Genomic DNA, 26,123 nt, shown 5'->3' on the forward strand with positions numbered 1-26,123 from the left:
AAAGTAAGTCTGCTACAACCTAAAAATCACAAGATGCATTATTGCGTTTAAAGGTCCCATATTGTAAAAAGTGAGATTTTCAGGTCTTTTACATTATAAAGCAGGTTTAAGTGCTTTATAAATACTGTTAAACTATCAAAACGTCAATATACGGAGAAATACACACAGCCCGTATTCAGAAATTGTGCATTTGAAACAAGCCGTTCGGATTTCTGTCCATTTGTGATGTCACAAATATACAATATTTAGACCATTACATGGTTTTAAACGTAAACATTCAAAATGTGTCCCAGTTTATTTCCTCTTGCAGTGTATGTAAATAATATCAGCTGATAGGAAATAAACATGGACCCAACCCAATTCCATCATAATGCGCTAAAACAGAGCGTTTCAGACAGAGAGTAAATACAGGTATATTCAGGCTGACAGTATGAGGAAAATAAAGGTTTTTTTTTTAACATTACAGCATGTAAACATGTTCTAGTAGAAACATAAAATACAAGTATGAACCTGAAAATGAGCATAAAATGGGACCTTTAAGAAATTGGTGGCGTTAAAAGAAATTTGTGTTATCATTGCATTAACTTTGACAACCCTTAATATAATCTATAGTATATTAAGATTTGAACAGTCAAAAAATAACTACATTGAAACCCTGACTAATGTTACATAACCTTTAATATTTATTGTAATGTAACTAAATGTCTTCTCACTTCACGGTCTGGTCGTGGTGGGGCAGACTAGACGCTGCGATAGGGGGATGGTCGGTGAAGGCAGCTGGCGCCCCTAGCTAGGCCGCTCACGAGGTTCTCTCTTTCTCAGCAGCAGCGTAGCAACGGGTGAGGTCGTGGCGTCGCGTGGCTGGATGGACTGACGAAAAACATCAAAATACACTCAAAATCAGTCGATCTGAGTTCAACTAGAGCGCCGCAAACATGCCGGCGTACTTTCAACGGCCGGAGAACGCTCTGAAACGAGCCAACGGTGAGTAGAAACACAACTTAACGTCTCGTATCGTCACACATTGATGCTAACGGCTAAGCTAACAAGCTAAGCTAACATGCTAACGGCTAAGCTAACATGCTAACTAGCCTCCATGGCGGTGGAAGCCATGTTGCTCTCTCATAGCTACATTGCTGCTAAGCTAACCGGCTGGGCCATCTTTGTGGTAGCTTTACTGACTATATAGAGTAATGAAATGTAGCTTTAAGTGTCTATTACATGCTTGTTAGCACTCATCACAGCTTTGAATCGTTATTTACAAAGTCTCTTAGCTGCTGTCTTAGCAGATTGTTAGTCTATTCTTGTAGCTTGATGATAATGTCCTGTTAAACCGTAAGGCCTAACAATGTGGGCCAGATCTAGATAATGATGTGGATTGGTGCTAACGTTTACTAATATTTTTTATATTTCATTTATTTGCACATATATAAAACTGCACAAAATCCAGTCAATGAAAACAAAAAACAAGAAAATGTGTGAGGATAGGTCAAGAAGCCACAGGTTTATACAAAGGACCTCCCACCAAAACCCCAGGGGAAAAAAAACTATAACAACAAAGGAAGAAAGATCGAAACTAACATATAAACTAGTAACTAACTAGTATGTGTAAATGGTTACTATTGAGCTGTGATTTATTTATTTAAAAAGGATCCCTATTAGCTGATACCACCAGCTAGTCTTCCTGGGGTACGAAATCAAGTACATTACATTTATCACATACATACTATATAACTACAACATCATATTTGTGTTACACTAATAACATTCAAATTTTCCAAACATGTATAAATTTCCCATTCATACACAATCTTCCACAACCATTTAGCCTCAAAGCCCATCATCAGGGAAAAGGAACAAAAGAAAAACCATGCATGACCAACACTGGAGTATCGATCAGCTGCTTCAGTAATGTACTTGATTAAGGATCCCCATTAGCTGATACCAATGACACCAGCTAGTCTTCCTGGGGTCTGAAATCAAGTACATTACATTTATCACATACATACTATATATACATCATATTTGTGTTACACTATTAATAATGCATTTTTTTTATTAATACAGAAAGAGAACACTAAATGGGAGTTGTATAGTAATTTGATTTCCTCCTAATATGTACAACAGACATCAGAGTGACATAATTTACAATACATACAAACCACACTGTGTCACAGTAGTACCACAGGAATGACCAATTAAAATGCCATGGTAGTGCTACTGAGATAATGGTTATAAGTGTTGTTGCTCACCTGACTACCACAACAACCTCCTGGGTTCACAAAATATTCATTATAACCTCTGATTTTGTAATTTATTTAAAAAGGATCCCCATTAGCTGATACCAATGACACCAGCTAGTCTTCCTGGGGTCCGAAATCAAGTACATTAAATTTATCACATGTATACATATATACAACATCATATTTGTGTTACACTAATAACATTCAAATTTTCCAAACAGATGTATAAATTTCACATTCATACACAATCTTCCACAACCATTTAGCCTCTAGGCCCATCATCAGGGAAAAGGAACAAAAGAAAAACCATACATGACCAACACTGGACTATCGATCAGCTGCTTTAGTAAAATGTTTTAGTGAAATGATGGAGCTCATGTTGGTCTATTTCTCGTTGTGTTTACACAGAGTTTCTCGAGGTCGGCAAGAAGCAGCCAGCTTTGGACGTTTTGTACGATGTCATCAAGAGCAAGAAACATCGAACATGGCAGAAGATCCACGAGCCCATCATGCTCAAGTACCTGGAGCTGTGCGTGGATCTGCGCAAGAGCCACCTGGCCAAGGAGGGTCTCTACCAGTACAAGAACATCTGCCAGCAGGTGTGTGAGGAGGAGTCATCTGGGAGTGTTTGCACACACCTCGGGGTAGTTGTTTTTTGAGTCAAAGTGTAATCTCTTGTCTTTGCTTTCAGGTGAATATCAAATCTCTGGAGGATGTGGTGAGGGCTTACCTGAAGCTGGCGGAGGAGAAGACTGAGACAGCCAAGGGGGAGTCCCAGCAGATGGTCCTGGACATCGAGGATCTGGACAACATCCAGACTCCTGAAAGGTGAGGATGCTTAAATGTTAGGGCCTGTTCAGACCTGGCATTAACGTGCGTCCTGTGTGATCCGATCACAAGTGGACAGCTTTAAGTACGTCTGTTAACACCTGGCATTAGAATGCGTCTCCACATACGTCTCCAGTGACTGCTTGTGATCGGATCTCACTTCCCCGCACTATATGCAAATAAACACGTAGTAAACACATGACCAATACACCAGATGTTGTGACATAATATTACATGAATGTCAGTAGTAATATCCTACATGTTTGTGAAGTCGGGTACAGGAATGTGGTCATATTTGGCCCAGACCACCTCTGAATGTGGTCTGAAAGATCCGATCTCAATGCGTCTTGAGTGTGTTCACACCCGTACTTAAAGCTGTCCACTTGAGATCTGATCACTCAGGACCCATGTTAATACCAGGCCTGAACAGGACCGTAGATGATGTTTCTTAACAGCATAAAAAGTGTCCACATATATGTTGTTGGATTTCTTTTAATCTGATAAATAATCTAAACTAATGTCTTATTGTCTCTCTTTAGTGTTCTCCTGAGTGCTGTGAGTGGAGAGGACACTCAGGATCGTACCGACCGCCTGCTGCTCACTCCCTGGGTGAAGTTCTTGTGGGAATCTTACCGCCAGTGCCTGGACCTGCTGCGGAACAACTCCAAGGTGGAGCGCCTGTACCATGACATTGCCCAGCAAGGTAATGACACACACTGAATACCTTATTAAGAACGTTTTGTATTCATTTAATCTCTTGGTGTGATATTTTTCAAGGCTGCATTAAAGTTACTGTCAACAAAATGTTTTATATTTTGTCTGTTTTCGTGTAGGTAGATGTTACTGAATATGTAGAGAACATGGCAGTGGCACCATTTTGAAAAAAAAGATAAATACTGTAATTTTCAGCCAGTAATAAGGGAATCATAAAATGTACATTTATGATTTTAGTGTAAATATTGTTTTATCTTTACCTAATTTTGATAAGATAATACCGTGTGCATCATTAAAGTAAAGTCACACAGAAAATAATTAAATAATTATAAATTCAGCTGTTGAATGTTGCATATTAAATACTGTAAATAATATCTGGTCATCTTTTCTGCAGCTTTCAAGTTCTGTCTCCAGTACACCCGTAAAGCGGAATTTCGCAAGCTGTGTGACAACCTGCGTATGCATCTGGGTCAGATCCAGCGCCACCACAACCAGAGCACCGCCATCAACCTGAACAACCCTGAAAGTCAGTCTATGCACCTGGAGACACGTCTGGTGCAGCTGGACAGCGCCATTAGCATGGAACTCTGGCAGGTCTGTCCCCCTAAACACTAAATCTCTCAAAGGACGATATCCGCATCTACTTAATAAACATTTAAATGTATAAAATATTTTCAGAAATGCTTTAGAAAGTAGTAATGTACGATACAGTGCATGATCTGTAGAAAAAAAACTAAACTAAACACAAGTATGATTAAATATGTAAAGATGATATTGTTACTAACATAGTACTGTTTGTCTTTTTCCAGGAAGCATTCAAGGCTGTTGAAGACATCCATGGCCTGTTTGCTCTTTCCAAGAAGCCTCCCAAACCCCAGTTGATGGCCAACTACTACAACAAGGTGTCTACTGTGTTCTGGAAATCTGGAAATGCTCTCTTCCACGCCTGCACCCTCCACCGGCTCTATCACCTTTCAAGGGAGATGCGCAAGAATCTGACCCAAGATGAGATGCAGAGGTATTCACTGTCTGTACATATGTGCACAAGTTTTACTCTGGTAGTGACCAAATGGTTAACGATGCTTACTTTGGATCTTCAGGATGTCCACCAGAGTCCTCCTGGCCACACTGTCTATTCCCATCACCCCCGAGCGCACTGACATCGCTCGGCTGCTGGACATGGATGGCATCATTGTAGAAAAACACCGCAGGCTGGCCACCCTCCTGGGCCTGCAGTCTCCACCAACCCGGCAGAGTCTCATCAATGACATGGTACATTATCTGCATTAGAAAGCTTTGTTAGGTCTTTTAGGTTTCAACAGTCCCCCTAAATACTTTTTTAGTAACATGATTGTTTAGTTTGAAATTTAGCTTTTAACCTGATCTTGTAAAACAGTTGGTTAATATTTGCTTAAAGATGTTCTGACACATTTATATTTTAATGTTTGCATTCTAGGTGAGATTTAACTTGCTGCAGTATGTCGTACCTGATATAAAAGAACTTTATAACTGGCTAGAAGTCGACTTTCATCCACTGAAGCTGAGCGGAAGAGTGACCAAGGTAAACAATCTGGCAGCAACCAGCTTGATGATAAAGACAATTTACAATCCATCTTTGTAGTTGGAGCAGTTTATCTAATATTAATTTGATTAATTAAATTTGATTGTAACATCCCAGTGTATGCTAACAAACTGACTCACCCACTAGGTGCTGAACTGGGTGAAAGACCAGGCTGAGAAGGAGGCTGATCTGCAGCAGTATGTCCCTCACCTGCAGAGTAATACCATCCTGAGGCTCCTGCAGCAGGTAATTCTCTACAATCTTTTTCATTCCCCAGGAATGCTGTCTTAAATCACATCTACAGTGTGATGGTAGAACATCTCACTCATTATTCTGCATCCATTATATCAGGTTGCACAGATCTATCAAAGCATCGAGTTCACCCGTCTGGCCTCCCTGGTTCCATTTGTGGACGCCTTCCAGCTGGAGCGCTCCATTGTGGATGCCGCCCGGCACTGTGATCTGCAGGTAAGATCAGGAGAGATTAGGCATTAAATGAACTACTGATAAACCAACAAACATGTTATTACATATAAGAGTGTTTATCATACTGTTTTACACTACTTCTCTAACATTCCCGTCTCCCCTGTAGGTCCGTATAGACCACACCTCTCGAACGCTGAGCTTTGGCTCTGACCTGAACTACTCTACCAAAGAGGATGCCCCTGTTGGTCCGTTCCTGCAGAACATGCCCTCAGAGCAGATAAGGAACCAGCTTACTGCCATGTCTGCGTCTTTGGCCAAGGCCATCCAGATCATCAAGCCTGCCTCCATCCTGGTGAGTTCACTCTCTCCTATATAGATACGCAGAGACACCTGATCAGTGACCAACAGTAGCTTTTTACATACTTGCACATAATACTAACCAACACATACAGGTATCTTCATGTGGTATTGAAGTCTAATTCATGATTAGTGTCTTTTCGCACAATACACTCTACTTTATTCTTCAACTCTAAATTGCATTTTGATGTTTTTGTCCCTTCTCAGCAAGAGCGCGAGGAGCAGAGCCAGCTGGCCATCGCTGCCTATCTGAAAAACGCCCGCAAGGATCACACGCGCATCCTGGCTCGCAGACAGACCATCGAAGAGCGTAAGGAGCGCCTGGAGAGCCTGAACATCGCGCGCGAGAAGGAGGAGCTGGAGCAGCGGGAAGCTGAGATGCAGAAGGTCCGTAAGGCTGAGGAGGAGCGTCTGCGCCAGGAGGCCAAAGAGAGGGAGAAGGAGCGCATCATGCAGGAGCACGAGCAGATCAAGAAGAAAACGGTCCGTGAACGGCTGGAGCAGATCAAGAAGACTGAACTTGGAGCCAAGGCCTTCAAGGATATTGATATCGAGGTAAATGTAGATTGATTCATTAGGTTGAACTCCATATTCATTGTAACATTGAGTTCAAAGATGAGACTAACAAATGTGTTCTGTGCAGGACCTTGAGGAGCTGGATCCCGACTTCATCATGGCCAAACAGGTGGAGCAGCTGGAGAAGGAGAAGAAGGAACTTCAGGAGCGTCTGAAGAACCAGGAGAAGAAGGTAACTGAGTGATACATCAGTGAAATATCAGTCACTTAGGTGTGAATTGGACACTAATCTTTCTCTCTCTCCAGATTGACTACTTTGAGAGGGCAAAACGTCTCGAGGAGATTCCTCTTATCAAACAGGCTTATGAGGAGCAGCGCATCAAGGATATGGAACTATGGGAGCTCCAGGAGGAGGAAAGGGTATGTAAAACAAAACACTGATTAAAAAATGACATGCATAGGAGGAGGAAATTTAATAAACCCAGGTGAGTATCAAGAATGTAAGGTTTTGTTTTTTCTTTTTGTTGTAGATCAGTAACATGAAAGTTGAGCGGGAGAAGGCTCTGGAGCACAAGAAACGCATGTCCAGGATGATGGAGGACAAAGAAAACTTCTTGTCCAAAATTACTGCTGCTCGTAGCTTCATTTATGAGGTAAGACCATTCAGTCCTTCTATCAACTTAAAGTTATAATATGCAGGCAGAACAACTGTATGACTGACGCGGTGGTTTCAAAGTTACTGTTCTGTCTTTGAAGGAAAAACTGAAAGCTTTCCAGGAGCGTTTTGTGGAAGAGAGGAAGAAGCGCCTGGAAGAAAGGAAGAAGCAGCGCAAAGAGGACAGGCGTAACACTTTCTACCGTCAGAAAGAGGAAGATGCACAGCGTATCCACGAGGAGTCGCTCAAGAAAGGTAACTCATTTCTGTTTGCACTTGTGCGCTGGAACAGTCATGGTAAAGGAGGAACTTGTGGTAGAAATGTTATCAGTTGATGTTAAAATGGTTGTTTTGAGGAGCATTAGTACCACAGGAAGTTTTCATTTTCCTGGTTTTGTTACAGAGCGCGAGGAGGCTGAACGCGTGGAACATGAGCAGCGAGAGGAGGAGGAGAGGGAGTACCAGGAGAAACTGCGCAAACTCGAGGAGCAGGAACGGAAGCAGCGTGCTCGTCAACAGGAGATCGAAGAGCGAGAACGCCGTCGTGACGAGGAGAAAAGGGCCCCTCCAGAGGAGAAAGCCAAGGTACAAATTAGCTTTTTTTTAAACTGATGGTCAGAGCCCGACAGAAGGGGTGGGGATCGCAGGTAATTATACGAGATTTTATCATATGTTACCCAGGATAATTGTGATACCATGGTGTCTAGAATAGAAAAGTCTAAATAAGGACTTTTTCAAAAACGATATGCTTGCTTTCTTGTACTGCATTGTGAATGTGTAAAGGTTACACCTGAGTATACATATTGCAAATAATGTGTCTTGATCAATACGTTTTGCTTGTACAGGATTGGGGGGGCGAGAAGGAGCCTGAGAAGGAGAAGGAGGAAGGAGGAGGAGGAGGAGGAGGATGGAGGAGGCGCACAGAGGGTGAATCAGAGTGGCGTCGTCCTGTGCCTGACAAGTAGGTGTTAACTATATTTAATCATTCTTTTTTATTGTTAACCACGAGGGGCTACTCTAACGATAGCCGTGCTCTCTCCAGGGAGGGGAGACCGGAGGGGAGACAGGAGGGCCGTGAGGATGACCGAGAAGACAGAGACAACGTCAGGCGAGAATGGCCTCGCAGAGATGACGGAGGACCCCGTCGGGGCTTCGATGACGATAGAGGCCCACGCCGTGGCGGTGATGATGCGCGTCCTCTACGCAGAGGGTTTGATGATGAACGTGGCCCAAGGAGGGGTGGAGATGACGATCGCGGCCAGAGGCGTGGCTTTGATGAAGATCGTGCCCCCAGGCGTGGTTTTGATGACGACAGAGGTCCCCGTAGAGGCATGGATGACTTCAGGGGTTCCAGGCGTGGGGCTGATGACGACTGGGGTCCCAGGAGAGGAGGAGATGATGAGAGAGGTGGAAGGAGAGGCATGGATGATGGGCCACGCCGTGGTGGTGATGAAGACAACGAAGGCAAACCCTGGAAACCCGCGGGCAGACCCGGTAAGCCTGTAGCCATTCAGCTGCTGATAGGTGATAGAGATGTCTTCTAGCTCTGTGCTTAAATGTCTAGCAGGATAGTGAGCAAATGCTTATGTTGCAGGTGGTTGGCGTGAGCGGGAGAAGGCCCGAGAGGACAGCTGGGGTCCTCCCCGTGATGACGCCCCAGAGGGCAGAGATGATGGTGGCGGTGGCAGAGATGATGGTGACGGAGAGGAAAAATCCAGTGACAGCTTCAGAGACCGTCGTCCAGTCAGGTGGGCCTGATAGACCTCTGCCAAGAGTGTTGCTCTATTTATGTTTTGTAATAAATGGAGAGTATATCATAGTTCTGCGAGTGGTCCCAGTTATGTTAATGACTTTATCTGTTCACAGAGAGGAGAAGGAGAAGGAGAATACCTGGAGGAGAGCAGGCGCAGATGACAGAGGAAGCGGCTGGAGAGACTCTCACAAGGAGGAGAGTGACCGCAGTGAACGGCGTGACGGTGATGATCGTCGTGTTGAGCGCGGTGTTGAGCGCGGTGGTGAGCGCGGTGGTGAGCGCGGTGGTGAGCGTGGCGGTGAGCGTGGCGGTGAGCGTGATGAGCGCCGCATTGAGCGCCCTGATAGAGACCGTCGGGATGACCGTGAAGTCAGAGCCCCGCCCAGAGATGAAGATGCTGGTAAGCGGAGCGAGATTTAGGCTATAACCATTACAGGCATGTCAGGGATACACCGTAGGACGCATCACAGTTCCCTTGAAGATGCAACATAATTAAAAGCTGTAGGAAGTACTTCCTTTTTATGCTAAAATATCCTATTGAAATGTAGTTTATGGCTTCAGATTTGTCTGATTTACCCTCAGACCAATCACTGAATGATCCAAACATTGTAGCAGTAGCAATTATCCTGATAGGCTCCAAATAGAGTTGCCAAGTTACTAAACGGAACAAATCACTTTTAAGTACTTTATTTAGCACTCCTGTCTAACAAAACAGTTGGATACAATATGTGGGGGTGTTGCATTCAGCCAGCAGAGGTCGCTGTTTACCTTTAATACTGCTACAGCAGGTGTCTTAAGGCGCTTTCACAAGCCAACATTTAGTCTGTTTTAATCGAACTCTGGTGTTTTTCGTTTGGGCGGTTGTGAACTAAAAGAAAATGTCTTGCAAGTTGTCTCCGGTTTCCAGGCAAATCAAAACACAGGCTGCCTGTGCGGGCGTTTGTTGAGATGGACACATGTAAACGACAGGTTAACATGAGTGGGAGAGGACGGACCTGGACTCCTGCAGAAGTCCCATGTTGGCCTGACATCTGGGCCGGAGAGAACGGACCGAATATGCTAAATAATGTCCTCAAAAATAGTGACGTTTAAGTCATTCAAGATAAACTGGAGGAGAAGGGATTCGTGCGCACAGTAGATCAGTGCCGAGTCAAAGTAAAAAAACTTCAACAGCAACATCAAAGTCTGTGATTCCCTGCATAGAAGTGGCAGCTCTCAGGACGAAAAAGATAAATCTGCTCCTTCGTACACACCTTTCAGCAAGTTTTTTTTTTTTATTTGGTCTGCTTCAATTTGTGAATCTGAACTAGTCTAAATGGAAAACAAACCAAAAGTATTAATTTCACTGATTCGGACTATGGCTTGTGAAAACGCCCTTAAAAAGATCACCACCAGGTTGGATAAATATGTAAACTTCTGAACTAGAGTGTTACTTGTAAAATCAACGTGTTCTGATGAGTATCTCTGTTTCCTTAGGAGGTTCTTGGCGTCGTGGAGGCGAAGAGAAGCGTGAGGAGCGGCCCAGAGACAGAGAAGGAGATGGGGAGCGTGTGCTTGAGCCGGACCAGGACCGTGAGGCTGAAGGAGATAAGGGTTGGCGTGGGGACAAAGATGCTCGTCGCACCAAGAACGAGACAGATGATGATGGCTGGACCACGGTCCGCCGCTGAGTAAAGACCGCTGCATCTAATCAGCTCAGTTAATGAAGAATTGGTTTTGAAAATAAATAATACTCAGTATCCCATCAGCCAGTTAGCCACAGTGGTGAATTAATAACCACAATCTTCTGATGCTCATGTGCGTTATTCCTTTGAATTAAATATTTGTAGGCAGTAGTTTTTCTGGGGATTTCTTTCCTTTTATTTTGACTTTCAGCAGTTTTGAACCAGAGGCTCCTCATTCACCACCCAAAACACCATTAACCAATGAACCCGTGTTCACTTAGGCCTCACGCAAACCATCAATGTAAACATGACTGCCCCCAGTGGTTAGGAGTGTTATTACTTCACATGAGGAAGTGAAACCGTCTAAACTGAAAATTAATGTACCTGTTCCAACTTTCACTGCAAACTCAAGTACATCACCAACTGCCTCTTTTAAATAATTGCATAAATGTTATATTAAGCCACAGATCTTGTTAACGGCAATGACTAGTAGTCTGTCATCTGCTTCAGTGATCTTCGCTCTTCATCTAATGTTTCAGGTTCTGCTTAACCCGATAAAAGACTAGTGGAATTTACATTTTGATGTGCATGCTTTAGAGTATTCAATTGGCCTCGCCTGATAATCCAGTATGTGCTTCTATCTTGCAGCAATCAACGGCATCAAACCAGGTTGCATGTGTACAGATAAAGCCTTTATTAATAAAGATGTTTGCTCACCACCAAATTGTTCATTTTGTCTCAAATTCTGTATCACCATTACAAGATCACAGCACATTTATCAGTCTGGTGTACAAAAATAAGTCACTGAAGACGGCGGCTCCCAACGCGGAGGTCGCCAAAGCTTCACAAGGGATCGCAAGGCCTTCTAAAGGGTATAAGACAACTTTAAAAATAAAAAAAAATACAGTTGGCCTGTGTCTCAGCATTTCATTCATTTCTGTGAAGAAAACTAAACTTTTAAAGTCTGAATTATTTCATTTATAAACTTAAAAATTAGAGAAGTATACAGTTTGAACAACCAAAGAGTTAGCGTCAGGTAGAGGAAAACACTGAATTTGTCAAAAAAGAAGCCTATTAAGTAAGAATGATTGTTAAAAAATAAAAAATACATAATAGAGACAGAGATTTGTATCAAGTTACTAAGGATAACAGGAAAACTTATCTCTAATGCAACATTCACAGGAAATAATCTGCTCAAAATTCATCCTGCAAAACTCCATGCTTGTTTTACCATGAAAATTCCTGTAGGAAGTAGTAGTAGTAGTAGCAATAGCAATAGTAGTAGCAGTAGTAGTAGTAGCAGTAACAGTAGTAGCAATAGCAGCAGTAGTAGTAGCAGTAACAGTAGTAGTAGTAGTAGTAGCAATAGCAATAGTAGTAGTAGTAGTAGCAGTAGCATTAGTAGTAGTAGTAGCAATAGCAATAGTAGTAGCAGTAGTAGTAGTAGCAGTAACAGTAGTAGCAATAGCAGCAGTAGTAGTAACAGTAGTAGTAGTAGTAGTAGTAGTAGCAGCAGTATTAGCAGTAGTAGTAGTAGCAATAGCAATAATAGTAGTAGCAGTAGTAGTAGTAGTAACGGTAGTAGCTGTAGTATTAGCAGTAGTAATCCTAGTAGTATTAGTAGCAGAAGGAGCAGCAGCAGGAGCAGTAGTAGTAATCCTAGTAGTATTAGTAGCAGAAGGAGCAGCAGCAGGAGCAGTAGTAGTAATCCTAGTAGTATTAGTAGCAGAAGGAGCAGCAGCAGGAGCAGTAGTAGTAATCCTAGTAGTATTAGTAGCAGAAGGAGCAGCAGCAGGAGCAGTAGTAGTAATCCTAGTAGTATTAGCAGAAGGAGCAGGAGCAGTAGTAGTAGAAGCAGTAGGAACAGCAGCAGCAGTAGTAGTAGTATTAGTAGCAGCAGCAGCAGTAGTAGCTAGAACCTTTAAAACTGTAATACTACTACTAAGTGTTTAGACAGAAAGTATTTGGGCAGAATTAACCTTTAAAATTGTAAGTCGCTTGACAGAAAGTGGTATTTGGATGGAATTTTTTAAACTATGTCGTTAGACAGAAAGTAGTATAAATATATAAGTAAGTATAAACAATAGAAACAAGAAAATATATAGCACTAGTGTTCTGAAAGAGCTGAATATTTTGATAGTTGAATGGTTTCTTGAGCTGAAAGTATGCAGAAAAGTCCAAAAAGCATACAGAAGAAATAGAAGATGTTGAAATTGAAGTAACCTTAGAAGAACAATACTGTAGAGTATATAGTAAGTAGAGTATATAGAGCTAAGGTGACAAGGTGACATTACATAGTGCAACACCAGTGAAACTAAACCACTCTTCATCTTGTTAAGGACTTGCTGGATCTCTCTGTTTTCAGGGTACCCTAAAGCTCCTCAGACCCCAGTTTTGGTCCCATTTTATGACCCTACCATGATGTAAGCGACCACTAGAGGTCAGTAAAGCTCCGTGGAGATGAACCGACACGCTTCACCGTGTTGGTTCATGTCTACGATCAGCAGTTAACTCGGTGTAAAACTCAGGCAGGCAGTGGTCAGTAAGCAGTCCATTAGCAAACCAGTAACATCATGTTAGAGTTGTTAAAATAAAAACTCAACCATGCTCATCTTTTCCTTTAAATATATGCTTGTTCAGAACAACAAATGGCTTTTAATGTGGTTGCCCGATTTTTAGCTATGATGTACTATAATAATGATGATGCTAATAATAGTAATACTGATAATAATAATAATAATAATAATGTGGGTAATACTGATATTTTTTAGGTGACATTACAAAAATTACAAAATAAAAGTCTTTACCTTAATGAACTGACAAAGCTAGTTCAAATAAAACTCCCAATAATTCCTGATAATAACAATGTAATCTGGATTGACGCATTTCAGCAGCATTATGTGTTGTACAGCAGTTTGTATTTTATTCCACAGAGAGCCCTAACATGCCCGCAAAATTAAACCTAGTGTCCTTAAGATGTGTTTAAACAAGCGACGATAATAGACTAATAATAATAATAATAATAATAATATTAATAATATAATAGATATTTTTATCCTACCATTCAGTGGTCCCTTCAAAGGCGACTTTAATTTTCTGACATCTGAAGTCATAATAACCTGCAAACAAAAACAAAAAAATAGAAATAAAAAATGTATTCAGATTAAATGTAAAAACACTATAGAGCATTAATGGTTTTCAGGGCTGCATGTATTCAATGTTAAGTGAGTGTAACTCGGCGTGTTATTATTAGTGTGTATCTTGTGTTTATGAAGGCCCTGCTCGGTGCGCGGCCATGGCTGCAGCTTTGTGCTGCTGATCCACACACACACACACACACACACACACACACACACGCCACACACACCACGCACACGCACACACACATGGGAGGTGACAGCCTGGCCTGCACTCACAGGTACATACTCCCAATAAACACGTGAGCATTCTGCATTAATAACACTGAATGACACATCATCATCAGGGGGGAGAAGGTGTTATTGAATATTTGAAGACTGACAGTCATAGTTGACAAAATGCTTTTAAATCTAAAGCTTGTTTGTGTCTCCAGCAGAAATATTAAAGAGTCAGAAGAGTCAATCAGAATCAGAATGAGAATGAGAATGAGAATGAGAATCGGAATCAGAATCGTGTTTATTGCCAGGTGTAAGAGGTATACACTAGGAATTTGCGTTGGTTTTGTTGGTGCAAGTTAAACAGTATAATAACAAAAGAATAGATAAAACGTTAGAATAAAATAAGAATAAAAAACGTATATCCTAATAGAATCTGAAGAGCAGTTTCTCTACATAAATCCAGTTAGAAAACCCCCAAAACAGGAACAAAAACAGAGAAATAAATGAAGAGGCCGACTGCCAATTAAACTGCTGAACATCATCCAGCGCGCACAGCATCGACTTTAATAGAAGCTAATGTGAATGTTTGCGCAACATTGTTGTGCGTAATTAAAAATAATCACTTGCTAGTACTAACACCACACAAACCCCCACCTTTAAAAAAAAAATGTTTTGCTTTGTTGTTGTTTTTTAACTCTACTCTTTCTTTTTGTCATTATTATTATTATTATTGTTATATCTTTTCTTGGTTTTGTTTTGGTTTTGAATGTTGAGGTTGTTTTCTCTTTCTAGTGTACTGGATGGGTTTGTCTGTAAAGCTCGTCTATACTTAAAAGTTGGTTTATAGACTGTTGTAATTACAAACAAGTGGATTGCATATATGAAAACAACCTTGAAAAAAGGGAAAAAATAAAGTATATATATAATTTTTTTTTTTTTTTTAAATCAGTTTGAAGCTGCCATAGCCCTAACTAAATGCAAATAAGCATGCTATACCTTGAGTTTTTTTCTACTGGTTCAGATGAGTGTGTTAAATGTCCTGGAGATATATGTGCGTGTGAGTAATAATGTGTGTGTGTGTGTGTATGTGTGTGTGTGGGGGGCTCCTCTCTGGACGAATCCGCCTCTCTCCTCTCCTCTCTCCTCTGCTTCTTCCCATTGACGCACTTTTTAAGCGTCTTCCTCTTCTCCACCTTCAGGCTTGCAGCAGCAGCAGCAGCAGCAGCAGCAGCGACCAATCACCATGCCATTACAGCCTTCAGAGGAAGCTGTTTATGGGACTGCAGCGCTAATTAGGCTCATGAACTAACAAATCTGCCTGCACGAACACCGGCGAGGAAAACGATCACATCCATGGATTAGTCTGGGAGTATAGAGCCGGGCACTTTTTATTTTGGCTTTTCGCGACACTGCTGTCGACTCAACTTATTTACTGCTGCAGAAAAACTTTCCTCTCTTTTCTTTTCTTGGGTGTGGAGTATTTTTTTCATACGACAACTTTAAACTTGGGAATCTGGACTATCAGACCATGTTTCAACCTACACCCAAGAGGTGTTTCACTATCGAGTCTTTGGTGGCGAAGGATAATCCCATCATCCCGGCGTCCCGCACCGAGGAGCCCATCAGGCCAGCGGCGCTCAGCTATGCAAACTCCGGCCAGATGAACCCTTTCCTCAACGGCTTCCACTCCGGCGGCAGGAGCGTCTACTCGAACCCGGACTTGGTGTTCGCTGAGGCGGTCTCTCACCAGCAGAACGTCCCGGTGCATCAAGTGGCTCCTCCGCACGCTCTGGCTGGACACCCGCTCTCATCGTCTCACAGTCCGCATCCTCTGTTTGCCAGCCAGCAAAGAGACCCATCCACTTTCTACCCCTGGTTATTACACAGATATAGGTACTTGGGTCACAGGTTTCAAGGTAAGCTATCCAAATGGCTTCGTTTGGCTTCTTTTACGCACGAAAGAATGATTTATCTCTCTCTCTTTCTCCCTCCATCAGTACACATGTATGTATAGAAGGAATTAAACATATGTAGATAGAAATAATTAAACATCTGTAGCAGAGCACTTTTAAAGCCTCTCATCTCCAATTGTCAGGACAAAAAAACACACTTACTTAATGGATTCTTTCGCTCAAAAGAAATTATACCCTATAATGAATTCCTTCATTTAGAAGGAAGAAAAAAATATCTCGAGTAAATAAAACAATGGTTTGAGTGTAGCTGTCTGCTGCCTGGAGTGTTTATTCATGGATAAAACAAATTAATTTTGACATATTTGTACACATTTGGACCTGCAGGTTATATTTAGCAAAGGGACCCCTCAACTTAGGTCACAGGTTTCAAGGTAAGGTTATCCAAATGGCTTCGTGTGGCTTCTTTTACGCACGAAACGCGCCGAGAGTGATTTCACTACAAGATGTTTCTGAAAACATTTGAGGTGACAAATAGGCATTACAGTAACAGTAATCTTACAGATGTCATTAGGAGGACATCGGAGGACACATGATTTTTTTTCAGATTACCTGTCTCATGCACTTCTGTCAGGATATAGTGACCGTTTTTTAAAAATAACTTTTTTTTTAATCCTATTTGCTCCATTTCTACCCACTGCAGCTTTAAATCCAAGCTCAAATTTTGTTAAAGGTCCAGTGTGTAACATTTTCGGGGGATCTATTAGCAGAAATGGAAAATAATATTCATGGTCTCTCCATCAGTATACAGACAGCAGCATGTATATACAGAAGGAATTAAACATCTGTAGCAGAGCAGTTTTAAAGCCCATCATCTCCAATTGTCAGGACAAAAAACACACTTTTTTAATGGATTATTTCGCTCAAAAGAAATTACCCTATAATGAATTTCTTCATTTAGAAGAAATAAAAAAGTATTTCGAGTAAAAAAAACAATTGCTGCCTTTTGTCTATGTGGCTATTCATGGCTAAAAAAAATACATTTTGACATATTTGTACACATTTGGACCTGCAGGTTATATGTAGCATGAGATTTATGATGCGTAAAAACGAAACTAATGTATCTCGCTGCTCGGCAGTTTATGCTTCACTTCTTTTACATTTTAACTAAAAAAAAATATATTTTAGTATTTAAAGGAAAAAATATGGTGGTTATTTGACAAGCTTATTGCTAATTTTATAAGACTGGCATGACTCAAATTTCGGGTAATTTAGATTTTATTATGAAAGTTGACTTAGCTTGTTTTTAGACTGAGAATATTCGTTTATTATTTTTTGCTTTTTAGTCGCTCATTTAATTGCATTTATATTTGTGTGTTTATTTCTGACAAATAAAAAAAGCTAAATTATGACATTTTATAGGAATGTTTTTTAATTTAATTTTTAAAGTGTTTTTTGGGCTGCTGTTTATTTAAACGTCTTCATGCTGCTTCCAGTTTACCTGTGATTTTGTTTACAAAGGAGCTAATTTAATTAGGCCCAGGATTATACAGCTGCTTTCCTTCATGCGCTGCTCTCACAAATGTTACACGAATACAATAAGCAATAATTTAAAATACATACGTGTTCAATAAATTATCAATTTACTGACTTGTGTCCAGCTTCTCCTCAGACATTATTATTATTATTATTATCATGCTGTTTATTCCCAGTCTGCCCTCAGTAGACTATTGTTTAATAGCTGTGCGCAGGCCTGCTGCTTGTTATGGAAATGTTATATATTTCATAGAATTAAAGAAAGCTGCTGACGGATCCTCGTTGTTCTGCTCGTTTGCAGGTAATGAAACAAGTCCAGAGAGTTTCCTTTTGCACAACGCGTTGGCCAGAAAGCCCAAAAGAATCCGGACAGCTTTTTCACCTTCGCAACTCCTGCGGCTCGAACACGCGTTTGAGAAAAACCATTACGTGGTGGGAGCAGAAAGAAAACAGCTCGCCCACAGCCTTAGCCTCACAGAAACTCAGGTAAGAAATACTATATATTTTATTCAACATTAAACTGTCTTTTTGTCTGTTCACCTGGAACAATGTGCTCATTTGTATTTTGAAATAGTAAACGCTGCTTCTTGGTGTGATGTCATGCTCTGGCTGTTAGAAATAGGCCTGCTTACACTTTATAGCCATTTTTATTGTTATTATAAAAATAAATTTCTCACATTATGGCTGACTCTCCCCCGCTCTCATACACTCTCATCACCACCATACCATTATTCTCCATCTGACACCTGGTTGTTTGCACACCGGCAATATCTGTTTATATCATGTTTATAGCTTATTTTGTATATTGTATATTGGTAGAAATTCAATTTTTTTTCTTATTTTATTCTAACGCTTCTATCTATTCTTTTGTTATTATACTGTTTAACTTACACCAACAAAACCACAAAAAAAATCCTAGTGTATACCTCTAACACCTGGCAATAAACACCATTCTGATTCTGATTCTGATTCTGATTCCGATTCTAATTTTGATTCTGATTCTGATTCTAATTCTAATTCTGATTCTGATTCTGATTCTGATTCTGATGTAGTGCACTACGTTCTGTTTTTTCTTCAACGTGGCACCGTGCGTCATGGAGCCTTTTAAAACCCAGGCCGCTTATAAATAAAATGCATTTTAACGTCTATATGACAACAAAGATATATAGTTATAGCAAAACAATCATTTTAAATTATCAGCTACCAAAATTGTTTCTACACACCATGGGTCCATAAATGCATGTTGTCAATGGAAGACAGAGGCTTTTCTGTTGGATCCGATCCACTGCCATTGTATAGGCCTAACCTCATTTTAGGAGGGGTTGAATTACTTTGTTTTGGGGGAATGAATGAATGTTGCCTTTCAAAATGGAGGGCAAATTAACCAGTTAACCATTTTATAGGATAGAAGATACAAAGAGCCAGGCGGGTTCAGTGGATTGCCATATTTAAGATGCTGTTTGAGCCCATCAGACGCTGTCTTTTGTCCGCTGTGTCTCCTTTGGACGGCGGGGCCTTTGGAGGGACTGAAGGGAGAAATGAACCATCACCTGCTTTAATGAGCCCACTGAAGGCTTATTAAACGCACCTCAGTGTCCATTTAAAGAGATAAAAAAGGGGCTGCAGAGTGACAAAGAAGGGAACAGACTATTTATCGATTTAGATGTTGTTAATTCCCCACGGTGCCGTTTAAACAGTCGATTTAGAGGAGTGTGTGAAAATACATGTTAATTATGTGACTCCTTTTATTTCTTTCACATGCTTGCAGAAAAAGAAAAAAATCATATTGTGAAAAAAAAAATGCTCTGACCTACTTTTAGATGAAGCAAAAAGTTTTTCCAGACAACACATGTTTGTGAGCTCATATTTAGAAAATACCTTATATATTTATTTATTTAAAGGGCACTCTTTGTGCGTTAAATTAATATTATATATTAGACGCTTTTGTCCTTCAGTCCATCTTGTTGCTAAATAATATTTAATGTGCTGCTAAAGAAGACATGTAAATCCAGAGGACAGATGGTAATTTTTGTAATGGGCTATGTATGAATAATTGTGATGTGTTTTTGTTTTTTGTCTGATGGGTCTTACTTGTGTGTCTGTCTATGGTAACAGTATGTATATCTATCGAATTTCAGTGCAAACTGACTATAAAGTTGTATCGTATAGACAAATAATTGTAATTTGAGGATTTAAATGCATTGATTAGATTATAATAGTTTATCCTGGAGGTTGTTTATGCAGGTCACAGTTTATACCTCCTTTATTCCCACTGCACCTCTCTCTGCTTGTATTCAGCTGCTGCTGTCCAACAAACAATGCATCCCTTTTACGCACTAGTTTTACGCACTAGTTTTACGCACTGGCCAATCTCGGTTTATCTCGTGATACTGATCCCGTTTCTTTTCTTTTCTTTTCTTTCTCTTTTTCTTCCCTCTTCAGGTAAAAGTGTGGTTTCAGAACCGGAGGACGAAGTTCAAGCGCCAGAAGTTGGAGGAGGAGGGCTCCGAGTCTCAGTCGAAGAAGAAAGGATCACATCACATAAACCGGTGGAGGATGGCGACTAAACAGGGAAGCAGTCCAGAGGAAATAGATGTCACTTCGGACGATTAAAAACGAAAGAGAGACTATATGAGCGTCTGAGTGAAAGGAGGACATGGATAACGGATGCCGTGTAGAGACAGTGAGGCGGTAAAGAGCCAGATCTGCAGCTGAGGGTGAGAGAAACCCGACTGGTGGCTCTGCTGTCTGTCACCGTGCTGGTCTGTCAGGTCTGAGTGTCTCAGTCCACCTGAACCTTTCCACACCAAACCACCAAACCACCACCACTACAATCTCACATTTTTTTTCTCCAATTCACATTGGACGTTTTGCACTTTTTTTTTTTTAAATTAAAAACAAAAAACGTTTCCACTCAAGATACCAAAACACCAAACTGCTTTTTGTAAAACTTGAATTGCATGGTCTAGTCTTTTTTTTTTTTTTTTTTCCTGGTAGTTGTTTTATTTAATTTGACAAGTTTTTCCTCAAACCAAGAAGAAAAAAAAATCAATTTTGTTTTTAACTCTATTTTTTAAAAAACAGAGATGTCGTGCTTCTTCCTTTTTACAAAGTGTGCAGTCTTTAATTAATGATTCTCGTGTAAAAGTGATTGTGAAAACATATGAAGTAGCGGTGCTGCGCTATAGTGTTTTTTTTTTGTTTTTTTTAAAGAAAATAGAACAAAAAAAAATTCGATTGAAAAACAAAACCTTTCTAAAAAAAAAAAGATAATCTGACTCCAGCTAAATAAAGGGAAGGTATCAGGACATTCCTTTAACCTAAAGCTTTATTACCAATGTGTCGCTGCGGCCCCATGCAGCCTTCTGTCAGGACTTCAGCCTCCAGTGAAAGTTGCCAAGAAGGACTAAACAGAGAATTGAGAGTAAAAAAACAAGCACTGAGCGTATTCCATGTACAGAAATGCTAAAAGTTAATGTTTCTGTTAAACCCTCTTTTACAGAATGTAAATAATTTTTGTGTTTGTGTTAAGTTTGCTACAATTTTAACACAAAGTATACTTCCAAGAAGTATGTAATTGTCAATATTTTGTCAATAAAGTTTTATCAATATGTTGCGCGCAGTAAGAGAATAGAGGTTTGATTATGATGATGATTATTATAATAGATGATTATGACGCGCAGCAGTTGAATGGATGGAGGCCTCTGACTAAAACAAATGGAGCTTTTTAGGGCAATTATTCTTATTTTGTGCCATCAAAGTGACTCATTTTGGTTACAGTGAGGTTTTGCTGAGGAGTTTCATCAATGCTGCAGTTTGTTGTGCTCAGCTCTGCATTTGTTTCTCAGTCTGATGGAGACTGCAGGTTTATTTCTGAGAGGCTGCAGCGTCTCTTGCAGGGATACAAAGAGTCCCTGCAAGCTTTTGTGAAAGTGCAAATCAGTTTGGGCAATTATCATGCGAGTAATATGAGGGGGGGAAAGGGGATGCATTGCCCAGTGGTCCACTTTAATCTCTTAATCCACGGATCCAAGGGGCCTTGGTTGGACATAATTTAGTACAATCTGACTACCCCTCACGACGCGATAAGGAAGGTTGCAATGCGCCGAGAAATGGGATCTTTGTTTAAAATCTTGTCTTCTGGGCTCCATCATGCTGCAAGCTGCTGAACGGGAACATTACAGGACGAAAAGTAAAAAAAGATGCTATTTATTCAGCCGGAAATTATTTTCTGTTTACACAAACAAACAAACAGGAAAACAATGCAGTGTTTAAAAAAAAAAAAAAAAAAAAAAAAAAATTCAAACTAGATTATGATTTTTTTTCCTTGTGAATACATAACAATTTGAGTGTTTTCTGGTTACGAGGTGTTTGTGTTAATTGTTTCATAAACTAAAATAGGAGCTGTTTTTGTGGCATATAGGGAATTCTTAATCGGCCCATAGATTATAACAGCAATAAAAAAATCTTTAGAGAATACCATTAGCTTTGAAAAAACCTAAAAGCTTTATTACAAACCCAGCTTTGAAATAGGGGGGATTAGAGGACTGAAAGGGTCCCACAATAGTTAGAAGAAAAGGTTTCATGCTAATGAGGTTAATGCCCTTTGTATCTCCGGACTCCACAACTTCATTACTCCTATCTATCTCAGGCAACACCGAGCGGCTCAGAGCTCCACAACCACAATCCACTCGAGCTTTCTCCTACCAGGCCTCTAAAGAAGGATTTGATAGCAGTCCTGTTCAAACTAGATAATTATATCTTTTCAAGTTGGAATTAAGATAAAGAAAGTGCAGTGGAGGCGGTGAGCCTTGATCCGCCGCAAACAAACTGTCCCCCCCTCTGAGCGCCTGTGTGGACACACTGGAGACACACAGGAGACACGAGAGACAACCAGGACCGGCTTCTCATTAGAGCCGGACACAGTTTGACTCATTTAGACGCGTTTGTTTTCAACCTGGGAATAACTCTGCTTTTTTTTTATTTTTTAAATTTATGGAAATATATATTTTTTGGAGGATATGAGAATAAGAAAAGCAGGTTGAGATGCAAAATTTGAACTCTGTTTTTTTTATTTTTCTAAATTATGGAAATATTTTTTTGTCGGAATATCCGAATAAGAAAAGCAGGTTGAGATACAAAATTTGAATGTTTTTTTTTAATTTTTTTAATTTATAGAAATATTTTTTTTGGAGGATATGAGAATAAGAAAAGCAGATTGAGATGCAACATTTTAAACCAAAATGTACCAAACTAAGCGCGCTCTCCTGGCCGTCTGTCCTTATTCTGAAGGCACTCATCCAAATATTTAAATAAGAAAAAATAATAGAGTTGTAAGTATAGAAATTAATTTACAGTCTCAGTCATTTTTTGTTATCACTATTATGTAGTCATATTATTTCTTTATATTAATCTTATCTCTAGGTGGAGGCTTCAGATAAGCCCAGTGTTTGTTTTTTTTGCCTCTTCCTGCACTTTATATTATTCATTTATTTTTTTGTTATGATGTATAGCCTCAAATTGTGCAAAACAAATAAACAAAGAAAATAGCCTATAATCCAAAATGACTGAATAAGAATTGCGCATATAAACTGCAAACCACTGAGCATGGCTAATATTTAGATGCGTTTTTTCTGCGCGCACCAGATCTTGCCTCTTATTAAAGCGCAATTTGAGACTAAGGTCACATGAATATAATGGGTTGGGACAGTGTGTGTTGTGATGTGAAGTGAAGTGGCCCTCACATATCAGATCCCTCTCACAGAGGGCCAGCTGTGGAGACCTCTGGTGACCTTCTTATCTAAACTTTAAGCTGAGGCCAAACTCTCCATAAATCATCTGCAGCTCCTGAACTGTTGGATTATTCCTTAAATATTCACGACCGAGCTCGAGTTTGGACATTTTGTGGACCTATAAGCCCCCCTCAGCTTGCATGAAACATTTAGTCTGAAATGATTATCCGCACACTGAAAAGAGGAGTCGGTCCTATCAAGTGACCCCACTGACCCAAAACCTCTAATCTGCAATTAGTAGGTATAATTACGTCCGCTGACACCACTAATGTGGATGGAGGCTGAGGGAGGAAGACAGGCTGGGTATTAAAGCTGCAAGTCAATAATTGATCGAGCTGAAATCTCTTGGAGAAGTGGCTTTTTTTTTTTTTTTTAAAGGATGTCTTTGAATAGTTTTCTAGTTTTATTCCTCATCTCATCATCAGAAATGCATCCCTGAGGTGGCACCTGTATAGGCCGACGACGTCAGGACTAACTTGATCTGTCCTGTTTCACAAATTGCCTCTGAAATTGATCCTTGAAACGGGAGAATGAAGCCCACACAATTCCCTTGGCCTTGACATAAGGTGCAGCGATAAATATACAAGACTAATGAGCAATTACTATACAATCACCCTTCAAATAGCTTACATCATAATAAATTAAACATCGCAGCCTCGGATTCTGTTTCTTTCTTTATTATCAATAACTAAAGAGGAGGGGCGTCTGCAGCCCTAATGTGTCTCTCATCATCATCATCATCATCATCATGATTATGTTTTACAAACGCAGCAATTTACAATTCTCCATCAGGAACAGTCAGCACCTATTGACTCGGACTCACTAACTAGTCCTCTGACTTTCTACTGCGCAGACGCGAAAATACCTATTTTTTAATTGTTATATATTTGAATTTATTTCCAATTTAGATCTGGAAGGAGATGAGGCGTTTAAATGCACGACACTCACAGTGATCTTAAACGCAGCACAAATGGGCCTGCTGCGTTCAATGACATAAATCGTCCTTGTTAAAGCCTAAACTCTTAACTAAATTGGGTTAAACAATAGATTATAGTTAATATTTTGTCTAAAATACACTAAAATCAAATGATAGCAGTCATATGTCAAATAATATACCATCATTTTGCTGTCCTGGCCCTGATTAGCCTCCTAAGTGTCCCTTTTTTTATCTTCCATCTCAATTAATGAATTCAGAGCAGCTTGTAGACACACACTAAGAGGCTGGCACCAAAGTGTGATTGTTAATAGATGAACGAAGCCAAGAGCCACATTACAAGCTTCTCTGACCGACCCACGCTGAGTTTTGGTGCTCCGTTGCCTCGGAGCTCGCTGAGGTCACCACACAGACAACACACGACCAAGAGATGTCGCAGACCTACAAGTGACAAATGGCCATTTCATGATGAAATATTCATCGAGAGCTGCGATTCAGAAACACTAAACTTCTTTCCACCTGCACAGATGCCTCTTTCTCCTCCTGTCAGGCTTCTTCTCTGTCCCATAATGCCCTGCGCCTCCAGCAGACACGCCTGCACAGTCACAGGGAAGCCTCAGAAAGTTTATTAGCTGTTTTTTCCTCTCATTCTTTCCACTGGCTGCAGCAGTAAACATTTATTTTCAATGCATTAATATTCTTATGACCTGCTGGCTATAGCCCATAGATTCCTAAGGTTTATTTTCTCTAATGATAGGGGGAATTTGGGCTGTAATGTGATGCAGTTTCATTTGCATATAAGTGTTTCCCACATATGCACCAACTCTGAAGAGAGCAATTGTCGACCCCCCGTCCTCTGAAGTTCCAAACATTTTATAGGTTGTATCTGCAACCAGCATTCCCCTCAGCGCTCTAATGTGTAACACATGGCGGACTGTACACCTGATAAAATACCTCAGGGGCCCTGCAGTTTGGAAAATCCTCAATTCGCTCCCTAAATAAAACAAACAATGGCCTCACTAAATATATCACATGTGCCTGCTGAGCTATTTTGTGTCTCTTGACCTGCGAGTCCCCTCCCACATCATCAGCACTGATACGGGTCTATCTGCTCGCTGGCTGCTGCCACGGCACAACCAGCAGGTACTTTTTGAAAACACAGATTTTAAAAAGCTCCTGTTTTTACCTGCTGCAGGCTAAATATTTTGTATGCTTACATCTTGTTGAAGCCACATTGCTCCTGTGTTAAACCCACATGAAGCTTACTAATTCTTCTGTCTGTGTTTTATGTCGTTCCATGTCAGGATATGATCACATCCAATGACATTAGCTCACATCTAAAACTGGAGTCCACTTCTCTTCTGCCGTTTCATCTCTGTGAAAGTGCTGCAAATGTGGCTACGATTAGAGCTGAAATGTAATATCGCTGCGAGTGTGTGGGTTATGGAACAGACAGGTGAAATTGTGGGCACCTGTTCTTCTGTCCCTGCATTGCACCCGTCTGAGTTTTGCTGTGTCTCCCCCTCTTGGTAGCTGGGAGGGAGAAAAATCTACCCCCCAAAAAACATGAAATATCAAGTTTCTGTTGGCTGAGTCTGACGGCAGTTGAGTGCTTAGTGTCTGGAAAGTGAGGCAGCATAAAATACTCGCGGTGGACTTCTTGGACAGGGGCTCGTGTGCACTTGGATAGTGGATGGTGCATCGCTTTCCCTTATTCTTTTTCAACACCAGAGTCAACTGAGCCTGTGACACATATTTAAAATGTAATTTTAGATCCTTGGATTTTTCATTAAGTGCTTTATAATAGATTAGTGTTGACTAAGTGAAACATAAACTCAGTAAATACTATTTATTTTATAGCCTTACATTTTCTTATTA

The 26,123-nt window shown here is 40.5% G+C and overlaps 3 protein-coding genes and 1 long non-coding RNA gene across 10 annotated transcripts in view; 3 read left to right on the plus strand and 1 right to left on the minus strand.

Annotated features, from left to right (window-relative positions):
• Nucleotides 1-800: 800 nt before the first annotated feature.
• eif3s10 (eukaryotic translation initiation factor 3, subunit 10 (theta)) lies at nt 801-11,441 on the plus strand. Of its 6 annotated transcripts, none has more exons than XM_037782546.1 (23): nt 802-984; nt 2,652-2,842; nt 2,935-3,071; nt 3,611-3,774; nt 4,180-4,379; nt 4,595-4,803; nt 4,886-5,057; nt 5,242-5,346; nt 5,494-5,592; nt 5,698-5,814; nt 5,939-6,124; nt 6,337-6,684; nt 6,773-6,877; nt 6,952-7,065; nt 7,176-7,298; nt 7,402-7,555; nt 7,704-7,885; nt 8,146-8,261; nt 8,343-8,794; nt 8,895-9,048; nt 9,167-9,319; nt 9,356-9,453; nt 10,530-11,441. In XM_037782546.1, the coding sequence occupies exons 1-23, from the start codon at nt 936-938 to the stop codon at nt 10,721-10,723; spliced, it is 3,822 nt and encodes a 1,273-aa protein (XP_037638474.1). In that variant the 5' UTR covers nt 802-935; the 3' UTR covers nt 10,724-11,441. The 6 variants fall into 6 exon arrangements, 4 of the variants coding, with proteins under 4 accessions (XP_037638475.1, XP_037638474.1, XP_037638473.1 ...); XM_037782545.1 differs by having other exon boundaries at nt 9,167-9,314; nt 9,351-9,453; XR_005208558.1 differs by lacking the exon at nt 10,530-11,441 and having other exon boundaries at nt 801-984; nt 9,169-9,314; nt 9,351-9,453.
• A 146-nt stretch (nt 11,442-11,587) lies between these two features.
• Nucleotides 11,588-13,222, plus strand: LOC119495780 (uncharacterized protein DDB_G0271670-like). Its single transcript, XM_037782556.1, has one exon. The coding sequence runs from the start codon at nt 11,950-11,952 to the stop codon at nt 12,631-12,633; it is 684 nt and encodes a 227-aa protein (XP_037638484.1). The 5' UTR covers nt 11,588-11,949; the 3' UTR covers nt 12,634-13,222.
• Nucleotides 13,223-14,941: 1,719 nt separating this feature from the next.
• On the plus strand, nt 14,942-21,133 carry emx2 (empty spiracles homeobox 2). 2 transcript variants are annotated; one of them, XM_037782550.1, is made up of 3 exons: nt 14,952-15,989; nt 17,821-18,005; nt 19,962-21,133. In XM_037782550.1, the coding sequence occupies exons 1-3, from the start codon at nt 15,602-15,604 to the stop codon at nt 20,130-20,132; spliced, it is 744 nt and encodes a 247-aa protein (XP_037638478.1). In that variant the 5' UTR covers nt 14,952-15,601; the 3' UTR covers nt 20,133-21,133. The 2 variants fall into 2 exon arrangements, with proteins under 2 accessions (XP_037638479.1, XP_037638478.1); XM_037782551.1 differs by lacking the exon at nt 17,821-18,005 and having other exon boundaries at nt 14,942-15,989.
• Nucleotides 20,830-26,123, minus strand: part of LOC119495781 — a 100,529-nt gene continuing 95,235 nt past the window's right edge. Inside the window, exon 5 of the long non-coding RNA XR_005208562.1 lies at nt 20,830-20,925. This is a non-coding gene — a long non-coding RNA (uncharacterized LOC119495781). The remainder of the gene's footprint in view (nt 20,926-26,123) is intronic.

The sequence above is a fragment of the Sebastes umbrosus genome, chromosome 10 (assembly GCF_015220745.1).
Source record: "Sebastes umbrosus isolate fSebUmb1 chromosome 10, fSebUmb1.pri, whole genome shotgun sequence".
NCBI lineage: Eukaryota > Metazoa > Chordata > Actinopteri > Perciformes > Sebastidae > Sebastes > Sebastes umbrosus.

What these genes read in the sequence shown, in the direction of transcription:
- eif3s10 (XM_037782544.1), top strand. Translation starts at nt 936, where the DNA reads ATGCCGGCGTACTTTCAACGGCCGGAGAACGCTCTGAAACGAGCCAAC. An exon ending in AGCTCCAGGAGGAGGAAAGG is followed by an intron (nt 7,066 to 7,175) that starts GTATGTAAAACA and finishes TTTTTGTTGTAG; the next exon opens with ATCAGTAACATGAAAGTTGA. An exon ending in GAAACCCGCGGGCAGACCCG is followed by an intron (nt 8,795 to 8,894) that starts GTAAGCCTGTAG and finishes CTTATGTTGCAG; the next exon opens with GTGGTTGGCGTGAGCGGGAG.
- LOC119495780 (XM_037782556.1), top strand. Translation starts at nt 11,950, where the DNA reads ATGAAAATTCCTGTAGGAAGTAGTAGTAGTAGTAGCAATAGCAATAGT.
- emx2 (XM_037782550.1), top strand. Translation starts at nt 15,602, where the DNA reads ATGTTTCAACCTACACCCAAGAGGTGTTTCACTATCGAGTCTTTGGTG. An exon ending in CTTGGGTCACAGGTTTCAAG is followed by an intron (nt 15,990 to 17,820) that starts GTAAGCTATCCA and finishes GCTCGTTTGCAG; the next exon opens with GTAATGAAACAAGTCCAGAG. An exon ending in TTAGCCTCACAGAAACTCAG is followed by an intron (nt 18,006 to 19,961) that starts GTAAGAAATACT and finishes TTCCCTCTTCAG; the next exon opens with GTAAAAGTGTGGTTTCAGAA.